Source organism: Macadamia integrifolia, chromosome 11 (assembly GCF_013358625.1).
Source record: "Macadamia integrifolia cultivar HAES 741 chromosome 11, SCU_Mint_v3, whole genome shotgun sequence".
Classification (NCBI taxonomy): Eukaryota; Viridiplantae; Streptophyta; class Magnoliopsida; order Proteales; family Proteaceae; genus Macadamia; species Macadamia integrifolia.
In genome coordinates this window covers 23,959,337-23,976,542 of record NC_056567.1, presented here as the reverse complement: position 1 = coordinate 23,976,542, position 17,206 = coordinate 23,959,337, and the positions used below count along the sequence as shown (strand labels likewise).

The 17,206-nt window shown below is 40.5% G+C and overlaps 3 protein-coding genes across 4 annotated transcripts in view; all 3 read right to left on the bottom strand.

Annotated features, from left to right (window-relative positions):
• Positions 1–306: 306 nt before the first annotated feature.
• LOC122092736 (cytochrome P450 89A2-like) lies at positions 307–3,550 on the bottom strand. Its single transcript, XM_042662980.1, has 2 exons — positions 2,978–3,550; positions 307–1,481 (listed from the first exon to the last, which is right to left on the bottom strand). Exons 1-2 carry the CDS (start codon positions 3,467–3,469, stop codon positions 420–422), a joined length of 1,554 nt encoding a protein of 517 aa, XP_042518914.1. The 5' UTR covers positions 3,470–3,550; the 3' UTR covers positions 307–419.
• Positions 3,551–6,378: 2,828 nt separating this feature from the next.
• Positions 6,379–9,143, bottom strand: LOC122093484 (cytochrome P450 89A2-like). Its single transcript, XM_042663830.1, has 2 exons — positions 8,591–9,143; positions 6,379–7,727 (listed from the first exon to the last, which is right to left on the bottom strand). The coding sequence occupies exons 1-2, from the start codon at positions 9,077–9,079 to the stop codon at positions 6,666–6,668; spliced, it is 1,551 nt and encodes a 516-aa protein (XP_042519764.1). The 5' UTR covers positions 9,080–9,143; the 3' UTR covers positions 6,379–6,665.
• Positions 9,144–15,066: 5,923 nt separating this feature from the next.
• LOC122094399 (coumarin 8-geranyltransferase 1b, chloroplastic-like) overlaps positions 15,067–17,206 on the bottom strand; it is a 10,277-nt gene continuing 8,137 nt past the window's right edge. For both annotated transcript variants that reach the window (XM_042665189.1, XM_042665188.1), the window contains exons 11-13: positions 16,388–16,483; positions 16,165–16,269; positions 15,067–15,418 (exon numbers count right to left, since the gene is read on the bottom strand). In XM_042665189.1, coding sequence (XP_042521123.1) covers positions 15,377–15,418; positions 16,165–16,269; positions 16,388–16,483 — 243 coding nt within the window. In that variant the 3' untranslated portion in view covers positions 15,067–15,376. The remainder of the gene's footprint in view (positions 15,419–16,164; positions 16,270–16,387; positions 16,484–17,206) is intronic.

Genomic DNA, 17,206 nt, shown 5'->3' with positions numbered 1-17,206 from the left:
TCATACATAGGGAAGCAGGAGGTCAGGTCATTTTATATGAAGAGAAGAAAAATAGAGAAAAAAAGTACTGATCTAGCTTCCACGATCAGTCGAAAGAACCTTTTCCCTTAATTATGTTTGAATACTAAGAAAAGATTTAAAAGAAAAACACAAAATCAATCATTTTTTTTAGAAACATAAATCAAACATTGTGTCATCATGATTTTTGTCTTATTATATATTTTTTCTTTTCTTTATATAAGTTAGTAAGTCATGTTCACCATCGAATGACACAACGGGTAGAACAGGGTTGAGGCAAATGAGAAGTATTTAATCAAGGCAGAGTTTATTTTATCCCAAAAAAAGGAAAAAGTGTACATAATAACATACACAATTCTTTAAGTTTAATTAGGAAATTCAAGATTAGATTAAGGAAAACACTACCTTATCCTTGAATAGATAAGGGCATGTAGTGGATTCTTCATAACAAACGTGAATTTTTGCTCCTCTGATAAATCAATATCATCTCCATCTCTAGGTTTCCATTCAAAGTCCCTAACCAAATTGGCCACAAAATACCCTAAATGAAGCAATGCCAAACCAAGAGCAGGGCAAATCCTTCTCCCTGCACCAAATGGCATCATTTTAATCTCCTTCTTCCCTATTATATCAATCACCTCTTCCCCTTGAACAATTCTACTCAAAAACCTCTCTGGCCTGAACTCCATTGGATCCTCCCAAGCATCTGGGTCTCGACTGATCTCTGCTAATGTGACATTCACAGTAGTAGCATTCTTGGGTATGAGATAACCATTCAATGTTGTATCCTCTGTGACTGCATGTGGTAACAAGAAATGCGCCGGTGGGTGCCGCCGTAGGCCCTCGAGCACCACCGCCTTCAGATACGGCATCTTTTGCAAATCCTCTTCATTGATCTTCTCTCCAGACCCTACTACTCCCTCAATTTCTGCAACCAGCTTTGATTGTATATGTTGGTGCTTCACTAAATTTGCCAATATCCATTGCAATGCAGTGGATGTTGTGTCTGTGCCTCCAGTAAGAAACTCTGAACATAAACTCACCATTTCAGCTTCATTGAGCTTTCTTCCATCCTCTGGGAGGTTGAGATCGAGCAATGTATCAACATATGAGTTGACAAAATCTTCCTCTAGCTTTGAATTTGCATTCTTTCTTCTTTCTTCACGAGCTCTGATGAGAGGGATGAAGAGATTTTCTTGTTTATGTAGGATCTCTAGGAGTTCATTCCACAGCTTTCGAAACAAAATCCTTGCCAACCATGGCAAGAAATCTAGAGTATCGAACCTACTGGAATTTTGAAAGAAGGTGCTTTGGACGGTTTTGATCTCTCTAACCTCCTTCTCCTCAAGTTTTTTACCAAAGCACATGAATACTAATAGCGAAAACATTGCATATTGGATGTGATCCATCATGGGAATAGCCTTTCCGGATTGTGATTCGGCTTTGAGCTTGGTGGTTAGTACCTGTTTGAAACATGAAGTGCTGCACGTCAATAATAAAATAATAAGTCTATGTAGGGAAAAAGCGGCATTGAGCGAGGTAAAGTCCTGGACCTGACAAGTAATGGGTTGAACGAATAACCAAAACAAGAACAAGACAGGGTGAAATAATAAAAGATTAGGTCAAAGGATGAGGTCATTGCCAACGGCCAAGGTTGATAACCTAGTGGAAGTAACTTCACATGTGTTCCATTGGTCTTCACGCTAATGCAAGCCACACTATCTTTTAGAGAACCCTCTTCCTGTTTTTTATTGGGTCGATTTCTTCTTTCTTTCTCTCCTTCCTCTCTCCGCAAATCTAAGAATGAGGGACTATCCCTCGCTACTACAACCTGAGTCCAAATGTAGTATACAATGAGCAGTGAGGTGCAATGAGCATCCAACGATTAAGAGGGCTTGACCATGCACCCCAGTTGTTGAATACTCACTGCACTTCACCACCTCACCCCAGACGATTTTAATGCTTGCAACCCACCCCACCCCCTCCCCCCTCCCCCCTCCCTCTCCTTCATCCTAGTTCCCACAGCTCCAAAAGGAGATCCTCTCTAACCCAGGGATGCTAAAGAGGGACCAGTGAGATTCTCTCATGTTTTCTCTCTCCTCTCTCTCTTTTCCCCATGTTTTGTGTCTCTCTCTCCCCATTGGCCCCTCTCCAACAACCCCTCTCCAGCTTGGGATCCAAATCGAGCGGGCTCCTCTATAGTATAACAAAGGTGGTAGCGCACATCTGATGACCTGGAGCACCCCAGGCATGTGCCCAGGTGCTCTAGGCCGTTGGATGTGCATTGCCACCCCTGTTGCGCCAGAAAAGAGCTAGAACCCTCCAAATCCCACATCCCCCTGTTCCACCTCGGAACCAGATCCTTTCAAGTGCATCAGCACCCTCCAACGCACCTCAAACAGCTGGAGGCACTGCCCCCAGTGCTACCAGGGTATGCTGGGGGCACTTGAGAGGATCTGGGTCCACACCTACCTCTCCTCTTCCTTCTTTCCTTGGAGTCCAGTAATCTCTCCAATAACAACTTCTCTGGCGAATTCCCAATTGAATTCCTCGTTTAAATAACGCTTGAAGGTTCAAACGAGTTTACAATAACTTTGACGGTAGTTTGCTGGTTATCAGGGCTCACATTTGGAGTTGTTAGATCTCAGTTCCAATAGTATTTCTGAATCATTCGACACGGTCTGTCTCTTAAAGAAACGTTGAGTTCTGCAACCCATAAACCCATATAATCCAAGAGAGACATTCGAACGAAAAAAAAAAAAAACAACTTTAAGGGGTTATTTAGGGAAATAACAAGAGAAAGAGAGACAATTACAGAGATCAGGAGAGAGAAGTGCTAGCAGAGTCCTAGAATCAATGAGAGACAGAGATGCAAACAGGGGAATCCGATGAAGTAAGGGATATGATTCAACCTCTACAATACTCCAGCGTAAAAACAAAAAACAAAAATCAACCATACCTGCAATACCCATTTCCGGGCCCGAGAATATGACTTCAAACGAGAAGGGTGAAGCATCTCCGACGTAAGGTTGCGGCGGAGAAGCCGCCAGACCGGGCCATATCCCGATGAGCTGATGTTGAATCGATTTTCAAGGCGGCCTGCGCCCATGACCGGAGGTCGACTAGTAAAAATAGTTCCCTTCTTGACGAGGGCTTCGTGGGCAAGATCATGTGTTCTTATGAAGATGGCCCGTTGGGAACCAATTGGAAGACTAACAATTGGGCCATATTTAGTATGTAGCTCTCTGAGAATTGGCTCAAGATCAGAGAAGGATTTACGTTGCCAAAAGAATTTTCCTATGATGGGAAAGGTGAAGGGTCCTGGTGGGAGTGGGAGTGGGAGTGGGAGTTTGTGTTCTCTTTTGTTGTATTTCTTGTCTAGGATTAGATTAAGAAGCAACTTGAGGACAAAGCAGATGAACAGAGAGAGAAAGATGAACCAGAACTCCATGATTGAGAGCAGTTAAAGAGATCACACTTTGGGGATTTTTTATACTCTGTGGTGGAGTGAAATGATCTCATGGAGTCTACCCATAAAAACAAAAACAGAAGAAATGATCTCATGGAGAATCTGTAATGGACTTGATGAGTCGGCCATTACCTCAAAGGTGGGGCTATTATTGTCGCATAAGTCAGGAATCAGAATCAGGTCTTGACACGAGGACCACATTTTGCTGTCCCCAATACGGTATCTGCAGGACACGTGTTAAAGAGACGGAGAATTTTTATTAGTAGAGAGTTACCAAAAAAAAGCAGCATGGCATTTATACCATAGGCAGTACAGGGATAATGGCTAGTGGGGTAAAGGAATAGAATTTTTGCCTTCATATTTCGGAGGTTTCACAGGTTGAGGATTCGTGTCGCAAGTTGCAAGGATTGAAAGAAAAAAAATCACTCGGAATATTTTTCTTGGGAAGGGTAGATTTTCTTTCAGTTTAATTTGGTTTAGAAACTGTTTAGGCACCGTTTGATCAATTGTTTACGTTTTCAAAAACAAAAGCGAATTTTTTATTTAATATACTTATTTCTTGAAACATTTTTTACAGATATAATGTCACTAAAAAATCCACTAGTATCATCGAATATCCAAAAGGGAAAGAGAGTTTAGTTACCGCATTTTAGGTTTAAATAGTTAAGAGATTTATCAAGCATAACAACTTTTTTTTTTTCTCTCAAATTCATTAAGTCGTTTCTAAAATTGTAAATAGGCATAAATTTTGATTTATGTTTCTAAAAACGGATGAAACAGAACAACTTTATCAAACGCTTTTTAGGTTGTTTCTCTGTTTCTAGGAACAAGAAAACACAAAAACTGTAGAAACAGAACGTTGTCAAATAGTGTCTTATTGTGTCTTCTCTTATTGGTTTGATATTGGGTTCAGTACGATTCAGTTTGGTTTGGATTCGATTTCTCATATCGATTGAATATCAGGTTTGATCGGTTTGAGTTCATCAATCATACAACACATTTTTATGATTTTTGGGTTGAAATCGATTTCTTATTGACTTGAATTTTGTTTTGGTCCGATTTCAATCAGTTTTCATTCCACTCTAAGCACTAGTGTTCTCAACATACTCATTAGACCTCAAAGAGTTCCAGGGTTTGGTTTTTCCGGTTTTAGGACAGTTTTGGGTCTTTTAAACCTCAAAGAAGGAGGGGCGGTTGGTCTAACTCTAACCCCCCCCCCCACCCCCAATCATTAGCAAAGGACTGTCTTAAGCTTATTTATAACCAAGCTTGACGGAAGATGTGGTCGACTGGGTTGCGGGCTTTCATCCATTGGACCTATGGATTATGGGCTTCAACCTGTACTGCAGCGTATAGGCATATAGATTTAGGGAATGCAACAATGCATAACTATTCCATGGGCTTTTGTTGATTGGGCCTGAAGGGTATCAATTTAGAAATAGGGATGTAAATGAATAGGCGAAATCTGAACTCGCAATCATATGCGTTTAGTGATATTCATATCCAAATTCAAATCTGAATTATCTAGAAAATAATTATCCGATCTGATTAAATAATCAAGTAATGATTTTGAAAGTTCTTGAAATTCAAACAGATTCTAGAGAATGAGGAAAAGTGCTAAAATAACTTAGAAATATGGATTAAGAGCAAATTGTATTCATTTGAGGGGTTTAGCAAAAAATATATTCATTAGAGTGAGGAAGGTCCGGATTACATAAGTCAGAGAGTAAATGAATAGTCAAAAATCTGAATTCGACCAAAGAGTATTGGTATCCGATCACATCCAATCCGAATTCAATTTGTATCTGATCTGTTTCAATCCCTATTACAAAACAAACTGAACCAAATCAGACTACTTCAATTCAAATTTGGTTTTCAGAAGTGAAATTTCATTCTGTTCATTTTGTTTTGGCTTTAGACTGAAAAATCGTCCATTTGAACCAACCCTCCCTTCACAACCTTCAGAATACTCCTACGTTGTTAAGAGTACTTCAGGCTCTTGCTATGTCTAGTGAATGCTAAGTGGTGATAGTCAAGTGGTTATGTGATCAAGAAACTAGTCACCTCATTGGTCGGATTTCAAGTTGAAAGGATAAAAGAAGTAGTTCAAAGTTTAACTTAAAAGTATCAAAAAGCTATAAAAACCATTCGAGAAAGATTCCGTCCACCATGCTAGAAGGGTTCAACAATCATCCTATCATTCTAAAACATCCTTCACTGTTGCGTGGAACCCTCTCCTGCCCATCTAAAAGCCATGGTCAAGGGATTCCCCTTCACCTTGGCTTAAGAAAAAACTCTCCCACATAAAAGTTTCTCCCAAAAAATGCCACCATTAAAGGCAAAAAATCCCTTTGGAATGTTTACTTGTGGATAAATGGAGGGTAGAAATCCCATTGGACTGTTTTCCTAGTGGATAAATGGAGGGTATATATCTCCCATCTGGACCCTTAGACGATATCAGTGTAAGTTTTGTGAGCCTGTCCCCTGGCTTCTTCGAGCGGGGTCTGTTTGGCTCTCGTTTGTGATCCATTGTGTACTTCTCCCAAGTTAAGGATAGGCCTTTGCTTTCTTTTTATATCGATACCTCCTCCCTCTCTTAGGGTTTGTCCTTGTTAAGGAGGTAGGGTGGCCATCCATTGTCTTGTATATATCTATTTTCCTTTTCTAATAAAGTGTCTATCAATAAAAATGAATAAATAAATAAATAAAGAGAAGGTATTAGTGTAGCTTCCACAGTCAGTTTAGAGAATCTTTACCCTAAATTGAAATTATTTAGAAAACAGAAATTGACTTACTTATTCAAAAATAAAATCTTTTTGATAGGAACATAGACATACTCCACTTGGAGCCTCTGGCTAGTAGGCACACTAGGTTGGGGAAAATGAGAAGTCTTACAAAAAGGCAGATTTTTATTAAAAAAGAAAAAAGAGTAAATAATAACATACCCATTCTTATAATTACCACCAGTTCCATAGCAAATGACATAATACTATAAATCTAATTAGGTAATATTAGAAAAGACAAAGGGAACCCACTCTACCACCCATCCTGTGGTTTGCTCAAATGGTTAAGTGAAGACCGTGGTGGTAGGTTGCTGTGCTAGTCTTCCCAACGATTAATCAAGGTGTGCGTAAACTGATCTTGACACCTTGGTTAACAAAAAAGAAAGGAACCCACCCTACTTTATCCTTGAATAGATAAGGGCATGCAATGGATTCTTCATCACAACCGTGAACTGTATCTCCTCTGATAAATCAACATCTTCTCCATCTCTAGCCTTCCATTCAAAGTCCCTGACCAAATTGGCCACAAAATACTCTAAATGAAGCATTGCCAAATCAAGACCAGGGCAGATCCTTCTCCCTGCACCAAATGGCATCATTTTAATCTCCTTCTTCCCTGTTATATCAATCACCTCTTCCCCTCCGACAATACTACTCAAAAACCTCTCTGGCCTGAACTCCATTGGATCCTCCCAAGCCTGTGGGTCCCGACTGATCTCTGCTACTGTGAAATTCACAGTAGTAGCATTCTTCGGTATCAGATAACCATTGAATGTTGTATCTTCTGTGACTGCATGTGGTACTAAGAAATGTGCCGGCGGATGCCGCCGTAGGCCCTCGAGCACCACCGCCTTTAGATACGGCATCTTCTTTAAATCTTCTTCCTTGATTTCCTCTCCAGGTCCCACTACTCCCTCAATTTCCTCACTCAGCTTTGATTGTATATGTTGGTGCTTCACCAAATTAGCCAATATCCATTGCAGTGCTGTGGATGTTGTGTCTGTACCTCCGATGAGAAACTCTGAACATAAACTCACCATTTCAGCTTCACTGAGCTTTCTTCCATCCTCTGGGAGGTTGAGATCGAGCAATGTATCAACATATGAGTTGACAAAATCTTCCTCTAGCTTTGAATTTGCGTTCTTTCTTCTTTCTTCACGAGCTCTGATGAGAGGGATGAAGAGATTTTCTTGTTTACTTAGGATCTCTTGGAGTTCATTCCACAGCTTTTGAAAGAAAATCCTCGTCAACCATGGAAAGAAATCGAGAGGAGCGAACCTTATGGAATTTCCAAAGAGGGTACTTTGGATGGCTTCAATCTCTCTAACTTCCTTCTCATCAAATTTTTTACCAAAGCACATGAACACTAATAAGGAAAACATTGCATATTGGATGTGATTCTTCACAGGAACAGCCCTTCCGAATTGTGATTCAGCTTTGAGCTTGTTGGTTATTACCTGTTAGAAACATGAAGTACTCTTAACAATAAGGCCTAGTTTGTTTGGAGTCTCGATCAGGTCCTCGAAAGAAAATTAGTTTTGTATGGTGTCTGATCCACACTTAAAATCCACTCAAAGTGAAAACCTAATCCGGATTCGTTTGTACAAAGTTGAGGGAAAGAAAAATCATGGCCTCACATGGGAATCGGATTAAGTCCTTTTCATACGGTGTTTGATCCACACTTGGACTCCACTTAATCTCTCTCTTATTTTAATTGGTTTTTATTTTGAGTGGAGTCAAAGTGTTGATCAAACACCGTTCGAAAATGATTCTCATATGAGAATCTGATCTGGACTCCCCCACATGTAATTCATATCCCGATATTTTCCTACCCATTGTGGTAGAACTTTGAAGAAGGTTAGGATGAGTAATTTTGTTGCTATATAAGAGTAGAAAGCACCGATGGGGGGCATAGGATGGAGCATTATAGAGGAGGGGAAAGGGTCATTTCAAGGTGGGGAAGAAAAAGATAGACATAACGGGTGCTAGCTTATGGTATACCGATAGTGTATCCAGCCTTTACCTTTTCTTGAAAACTATAAACCCAATTTTAACCATCTTATTTTTTTGACTTATATAAGTAGAAACTCAACGTGGGAGAAGAGTCTGGTATAAAACAAGAAAGGGTTGGCCATGCTGCCAGCTTTCGATAAACTAAAGGCATACACCAATTGACCTTTTCCCCAAATTGTAATATCAACATAGATGATGAACACATAGATCAGATACTATTATTAATGAAGAAGTAAGGGATATGATTTAGCCTCTATGATAAAAATAAAAAATAATTAAATAATTAAAAAAAAAAAATCAACAATACCTGCAATACCCATCTCCGGGCATGAGCATAATACTTCAAACGAGAAGGGTGGAGCATCTCCGTCGTAAGGTTGCGGCGGAGAAGCCGCCAGACTGGGCCATATCCCGATGAGCTGATGTTGAATCGAGTTATCAGCTGGCGGCCTCCGCCGGTGACCGAAGATCGACTAGCAAAGATAGCTCCATTCTTGATGAGGGCTTCGTGGGCAAGATCATGTGATCTTATAAATATAGCTCGTTGGGAACCAATATAGAGAGTAACAATTGGGCCATATTTAGCATGTAACTCTCTTAGAATTGGCTCAAGATCTAGGAAGGATTTACGCAGCCAAAAGAAGTTTCCTATGATGGGAAAAGTAAAGGGTCCTGGGGGGAGTGGGGGTTTGAGTTTGTGTTCTCTTTTGTTATATTTCTTATCTAGGATGAGATTGAGAAGCAACTTGAGAACAAAGCAGATGCAGAGGGAGAGAAAGATGAACCAGAATTCCATGATTGAGAGCAGATGCAGTGAAATGATCTCCAGTTAGTGCTCAGATGATGAGATTTCTGTTGTGGACCTGATAAGTCATCCACTTAAATAAAGGTGAGCAATTATTGTGGCATGGTAGTGCGTTAATTTGGATCATCAGCTTATAAAAAACCAAAAATAAAATGTTAATCTGGATCATCAGCGTATTAGTTATAAGTGAACCAACCAAGAGTGCTTTGTCACTTTCCATCTTTCCTCAGCGTATCACATTTGGACATAATTGTCACTAATCATGGTTAGATAAACATTTGAATCCGACAAAATTGTAAAGTTCAATAGCTTTGCGACTTTTATCATGTCATGTCGGCAATGTGGAAAGAGTTGATTAATTTTTATGACCCATTGGTTATGCGCATGGGTTCTTACGACCCATTGTTCTATAGATGAAGACAAATGTGTTATTCTTTGAAATCACCCGTGGGTTGTCCCGTCAGATGGTTAGAACGAATTAAGGATTGTATGGATAGGTATATGATATTAGGTTCGATTTTTTATTTGTACTTCTATGATTTAAGTGGAGACTATGATAATGGGTTGTTGCGTCAGTTTTCCCAAAGATTAGTCAAAGTTCACGTAAGCTGACCTGAACATCTTGGTAAAAAAAAACCACTATTAGATCATACTTGTACCATAGCTAGCTAGATTGCAAAATTATTGCCTCACCCTTGTGAAGAAGGCAACCAAGCTGCATGGATTCAGTATTGGTATAGCACCGAAGTATCAAAGGCAAAGCTCTGATATTTTAAAAAGGTGAAACTGAAGCAGGTACTTATAAGTTGAGGCTAGGGTTTTGAAACAAGGAATCAATATCTGAATCAGGTCCAATCAATTTCGATCCAATTTTAACCCGAATTAGCTAGAATCAGCCAGATTTTGGCCGCCGGACTGATCACTGTCTCCACAATTGCGCTTCATTTGAAGATATATTTGGGGTAGCCTAGGTGAGGGTAACAATTTCCTATAGGAGCTTCCAAGTAATGGCAAGCTCCCCTGGCCCGGGGTTAGTTTATAATACTCTATTAATAAGCAATTTTGAAGCATTGTGTGGTCCTGGAGTTTTGGTTATAAGAAAAATTGTCTGATATATATATATATATATATATATATATAGGATTTTGGGTTAAGATTAAAAAAAATTGTCTTATTTTAAGTACTATTTCCATTATCAATAACTTCAATAGAGAAAGTCTTCCATTGGTTATGGGTTATCAGGACAGTTAGCGTCCCACTCGAACTCAACCTCTAGAGTTATACTCACACTCAACAACTTTTCCTACATTGTAGGCATTTTCAGTGAGCACAAACTCTAGAGACTACTTGCAATCCAAGACTACCTCATGAGACAGCATAGTTGGAATAGGACTTTCACATGTGATAATAGACTTTCTGTCTATTACTCACAGATGTTAACAGAGTCCTACCCCATTACTATTAGAGTTTGAGTCTCCCACATGTGATCATAGAGTTTGTCTATAACTCAATAACTGTAATATCTATATAAGAGCAACATTGTACACTCATTAAAGTTAATGCTAATATACAATTTCTACATGGTATCAAAGCCGCATAAAGCTCCACCGAGCACCCTCCTCCCTCTTCTACCATAGCCGAACCATCCCCACCTCCCACATCCCTATCTGGTACTCATCATATGATATCTCTAAAGTTCACATCTAAGAACTATGTTTATTGGCGCACACAGGTCGTACCGTATCTCACTGGCCAACGCCTCTTCGACTATGTCACCAGTGATAATCGTTGTCCTCAAGACCCTATCAAAGCCAAGGCATGGCGTGAACAAGATGCCTTTATTATGAGCTTTCTCATCGCCTCTCTCTGAAGAAGCATTTTCATTAGCAGTTGGACGGACCACTAGAAAAGAGATATGGGATGCACTCCATGCTGCATTCAGTTCTCCATCTACAACTAGGATTTTGTCTCTCAACGTCTCTCTTCAAAATCTGGTTCACAAACCAGATGAGACCATTACTCAGTTTCTTCATCGGGCTAAGCATCTCTCCGATGAGCTAGCAGCTGCAGAGAAGCCCCTCCCATCAGAAGACTTTAACATCCACATCTTCCAGGCCCTACGCACTGAATATCAAGGCCTTGCCTCCATTATAATGGCACAAAAGGAGCTCATCTCCTACACCGACATGTATGGTCTCCTTATGAGTCACGAGAACCTTCTCCACTCACGCCTTCCCATTGTTGATCTTGCCATCGATGCATCAGCCCATGTCACTCACCAAAGTCGTGGTCCTCCTTCCACTGGTGGTCGTAGTACAAGCTCCTCCCGAGTCCATGGTCGTGGTCGTGCTAATGGATTTGGTCGCTCTAATGCATTCGCTCCCAATCCATGCACTATTTGTGGACGCATTAATCATCAAACAGACACTTGCTACTACCACCCACAGGGACCTACCAGAGCCGCCATTCTACCTATCCCTCCCCATCCCTACAATAGGCCACCACCTCAACCCAATGCCTACCATACTACACCCTTCCCTACCCCTCAACCCCCTACCATTGCACCTCCACCCCATCACCCCACACCTCCACAATCCTTCACCACCTCTTGGATCCCTGATACTGGAGCCACCCACCATTCCACCATTAACTTAACCCAATTCTCTACCTATGATCCATACACAGGTAATAACCAACTTGTGGTTGGTAATGGTAAGGGTCTTCCTATATCTCACATAGGCACTGCTTCCATCTCTTCTCCCTCTCGTTCATTTTCTCTTTCTACTGTTTTACATGTTCCCACTCTCACTTGTTTTTTGTTATCTGTTCAGCAATTTTGCCGTGACAATAATGTTTACTTTGAGTTTCACTCTTTCTTTTTCTTTGTGAAGGATCTGAAGACCAATCAAACCCTCTTCACTGGACACAGTAAGCATGGTCTCTATTCCGTTCCAGCGTCACCTTATGCCAATCTAGCTTCTGCCTCATCTTTCAGTCGCTGGCATCATCGTTTAGGGCACCCTCATGAACGTGTCCTTCGTCTTATGTTACCTGGTCATCAGATCGTGAAGTCTTCTTCTTTATGTTCTGCTTGCCAAATGGGCAAAACTAGTAGATTGTCACTACATGAAACTAGTACTCGTAGTTCCTTTCTTTTGGATTTGGTTTTTAGTGATGTATGGGGCCCCCACCCCACAATTTATTCAAATGGGAATCGTTATTTTGTTATTTTTGTTGATGACCATACTAAATATATTTGGTTTACTGCTTTAAAGTTGAAGTCTGATGTTTACTCTGCCTTTCGTACTTTTCAGGCCTTGGTGGAACTTCAGTTCTCTCGCTCCATCAAGGCCATTCAAACTGATTGGGGGGGAGAATTCCGTACTCTCCCATCTTACTTTACCAAGTTGGGCATCCAACACAGGTTAGCTTGCCCTCATACTCATGAGCAACAAGGGACAGTTGAACGTCATAACAGACACATTACTAAAACTGGGATTACCTTACTATCCCATGTAGCTATTCCCTAGGCTTACAGGGATTATGCCTTTGAAACCACGATCTTTCTCATCAATCGCATGCCCTCCTCTGTCACAGGTAACAAATCCCCCCATCAGTTAGTTACAGGCAATTCTCCGAACTACTCTTTTCTAAAAATCTTTGGATGCCTTTGTTATCCATGGCTCCGTCCTTACAATCATCACAAGGTTGAACCCCGTTCTGCCTCATGTGTTTTCTTAGGATATAGCCCTTCCCATCATGGTTATCGTTGTATGGATCTCATCACCCATCGTATCTACATATCTCGCCATATCAGATTTGACGAATCTACTTTCCCATTTCACACTGCACCACCATCCTCCTCAACCCAACCCCCTCCTACTACCCCTCTACCGTGGGGCATTGCACCTAACATACCTACCCCTCAACCTCACCCTAGCCCTCTGCCTACCCTCCCAAACCCACCCATCCCTCTCCCTGCCACCCTAGAACCGCCCCTACCTGAACCACCCTCTCCCATATCCCCTCCTTTCTCACCTCACCTAACCCTAACCGGCCCTAACCCTGACTCTTCTACCACCCCACCCCACCCCGTCGCATCAAAACCCTACACGATCTCTATGCTGGCCCCCTGACCCTCTCTACCATCACCTCACCTGACCCAGCTGAACCTACATGCTTCTCCCAGGCCCACAAGGTTCCTCATTGGCGTTCTGCTATGTCTGATGAATTTAATGTTTTATTACGTAATGGTACTTGGTCTCTTGTGCCTTACAGGGAAACTATGAATCTGGTTGGCTGCAAGTGGGTGTACTGCATCAAACGGAAGGCAGATGGCTCCCTTGAGCGATATAAGGCCCGTTTAGTTGCTAAAGGATTTCATCAACAACCTGGTCTTGACTATCATGAGACCTTTAGCCCTGTCATCAAACCTACTACCATACGAACGGTCCTCTCCTTGGCCATATCTAACGGATGGGCTATTCGTCAGCTTGATGTTCAGAATGCATTCTTGCATGGTATTCTATCTGAGGAAGTCTACATGGCTCAACCCCATGGTTTTGAAGATGCCCTGTGCCCTAATCATGTCTGTTGCCTCCACAAGTCCCTCTATGGTCTCAAACAGGCTCCTAGGGCTTGGTTTCACAGGTTAACTGAGTTCCTCACTCGCTCTGATTTTTGGTCATCCCAAACCGACACATCACTGTTTATCTACATGCAGGGCTCTGTTGTCACATATGTCCTTGTCTACATCGATGACATCTTGGTTACAGGGAACCAACCAACTCATGTTCAGACTCTCCTTCATTAGCTTGCTTCAGAATTCTCTATCAAGGATCTTGGTCCTCTCAGATTTTTCCTTGGTATTGAAACCCTATATCTGTCTGATGGTGTCCTCCTCTCTCAACACCGGTACATCACTGATCTCCTCCAGAGGGCTGGCATGACTGACTGTAAGCCTGTCACTACTCCCATGGCCACCACCTTTGCAGCATCTTCCACAAGGGGTGTCCTTTCAGACCCAACCAGATATCGCTCCATTGTCGGTGCTCTCCAATACATCACCCTCACCAGGCCTGATGTGGCTTATTCAGTGAACCGTGCCTGCTAGTTTATACATGCCCCCTCCGAAGACCATTGGACACCAGTCAAACGGATTCTACGCTATCTCCAAGGAACCAAGGATCATGGGTTGTTCATCTCTAAATCTAGTTCACTCCAATTACAAGCATTCTCCGATGTTGACTGGGCTGGTGACAGTGCGGATCGCAAATCCACAGGAGGCTATGCCATCTATATGGGTCCTAATCTGATCTCCTGGGCCTCTAAGAAGCAGAAGACAGTTGCACGCTCCTCCACCGAGTCTGAGTACAAAGCAGTGGCTGATGCCTGCGCCGAACTCACTTGGCTTCGCTCTCTCTTTAAGGAATTAAGGATCCCTGTTCCCATTGCACCCATTCTTTGGTGTGACAACATTGGGGCCACTAACCTTTCGGTCAATCCGGTCTTTCATGCTCGTACCAAGCGTATTGAAATTGACTTCCGCTTCATTCGTGATAAAGTCGCCTCCAAGGAACTACAAGTGCAATTCATTTCAACACATGACCAGATAGTCGATATCCTTACCAAAGCTCTCAGCTCTACACGGTTCTCCTTTCTACGGGACAAGTTGCGGATTCGACCATTCAATTTTCCACCTTGAGGGGGTGTATCAGGACAGTTAGCGTCCCACTCGAACTCAACATCTAGAGTCATACTCACACTCAACAACCTCTCCTACATTGTAGGCATTTTCAGTGAGCACAAACTCTAGAGACTACTTGCAATCCAAGACTACCTCAGGAGACAACAGAGTTGGAATAGAACTCTTACATGTGATAATAGACTTTCTGTCCATTACTCACAGATATTAACAGAGTCCTACCCCATTACTATTAGAGTTTGAGTCTCCCACATGTGATCATAGAGGTTGTCTATAACTCAATAACTGTAATATCTATATAAGAGCACCATTGTACACTCATTAAAGTTAATGCCAATATACAATTTCTACATGGGTGAACGATGAGATGGTCCAGATTTGACCTCTTCACTCCTCACCTAATCTCCCTTTATTGGATAGCCGAGATACTCCACCGGTTCAGGAAAACTTGGTCCCACTTCAATAATACATTCACATTTATCAAAAGAAAAAGAAAAAATAAAAAAGACTTTAATATTAGTGCTATTGAACTCATTTGTGAACTCAACATCTTCTCTTGATATCATAACCATTTGAAATTCTTCTCAACGAACAAAGTGCACAAGGAGGTTCTCAGTAGCTATTAGCTGCAAAAGAGACTATCTCAAAGTTAAAATGTCACGGAAAAAAAAAAAATTGGTAAAATGTATGTAGAGAAAATTTTGTAATGAGTTCCTTTAATCTTCTTGTTGCTTGACTTAAAATGTACCCCCTCCCTATTTCATAGGGATTGCCTACTTTGAAAAATCACACTATTAGAAAATTATTATTATTATTATTATAGGATTGGAGAATCATTATTAGTCTCCAAATTCACTTTCTTTTTTACTATAAAAAAAAAAATTCACATATTCTTAGATAAGTTTTAAAGTACGTTAATCTATAAATAATATTGCAAAATTCTTATTAACATAATAAAGGGGAAGGGGTTTGTGTACGATTGCCTTTGATATATGGGCAGTTTTGGTATATCAAAGGGACCATTGCCCACATCCAATGATTTTGTGTACTATCACACATCATATACGGTTGTACACAAAATCTTTTATACTATATAATAATGTGTAATATACAAAAGCAATAAAAAAATATATCATGCATTAAATTATTGCAATCCATTAATATTTTGGAGTAGTGGGAAAGAGCAAAATTGGATACTCTTGAAGGAACAAAGGGTAATTTTGGTGGTATCACTTAATATTAATTTTAATCTAGCATTACAATAAAATAAAATGATTTAATTTTATATCAAACCTAAACCCAAACAATCATCTTAATTAGTCTATGAAATTAAAATAAAATGGTTTAATTTCATCAAGTCAATGTGACATACCTTCCAAAAGAACATATAAAAGGACTGTGCTGATGATGGATTTGTGGGATCAGCAAATTGGGATCGGTACAAAACTGCTAAAGCAAGTGCAAGATGACCAAACACCTACATCCAAAAAAGTTCCAGATTACATAAAACCATACTTATATGAGACAAAGGTGATTCTTTGAATACAAGAATAAATATCACATATGGATGAAAGCTGGAGGCAAAATTTGCTTACTGCTATCAGCTTGCCAAACCAAAGTGATGATGAAGCCCCCATTACCATAGCAAGACCATATACTGCTATTAGGATTTTGGTAGCAATAGAAAATGCCTGATCCATAAGACAACAAAAAATGAGATAGAATACTTGATCTACTTATGTGGATTACATGAAGCTATTATTCAAACACAACAACAACAATCACAATTGTAACAAGAGGAACAGTAACTAATAAAGGAAAAGAATTGTCGATCAATAGGTTTGTATTAACTAAATTTTTGTTAAAAAACAAATTATGTGTTAATTAGTAGCTCTTGAAGGTAGACATGAGATATAAATTTGTTGAATAATTGAGGTTCAAAATTCAAAAAAAAAAAAAAAAAAAAGTTATAGAACGACTAGGCTAGACCCCTTTCCCCCCTCGCGAATTATTCGGCCGAATTGATAACACTGGCCTGGCCATGAGGCCAATGTGCTCCAAGGCGGCAGTTGAAAGGGGGTTTTTCTTAGCCCCTCGCGAATTATTCGGCCGAATCGAATTTTTCCGAATTTTATCAAAAATTCTGACCGAATCCGAATTAAAAATAAAATTCGGTAAAATTCGCGATTTTTTCAAAAGTGAATATAAAACGCAAATAATTCGGACCGAATCCGAATTAAACCGAATTATTCGGTCCACTTAAATAGTATTTAAAAAAAAAACCAAAAAAAAATAATAAAAAAAACCCAATAAGCTTTTTTGACCGCTTTTTTGACCGAATCCTTAAAATAATCAACCGAACTATTCCGAATAATTCCCGAATCCGAATTTGCTAACTATGGGCCAGGCTACTC

Bases quoted from the DNA above. Each gene is read 5' to 3' on its own strand.
- LOC122092736 (XM_042662980.1), bottom strand. From the start codon at position 3,469: ATGGAGTTCTGGTTCATCTTTCTCTCTCTGTTCATCTGCTTTGTCCTC. The intron at 1,482-2,977 runs GTATGGTTGATT...TGTTTCAAACAG, and splicing joins CCCGGAAATGGGTATTGCAG to GTACTAACCACCAAGCTCAA.
- LOC122093484 (XM_042663830.1), bottom strand. From the start codon at position 9,079: ATGGAATTCTGGTTCATCTTTCTCTCCCTCTGCATCTGCTTTGTTCTC. The intron at 7,728-8,590 runs GTATTGTTGATT...TGTTTCTAACAG, and splicing joins CCCGGAGATGGGTATTGCAG to GTAATAACCAACAAGCTCAA.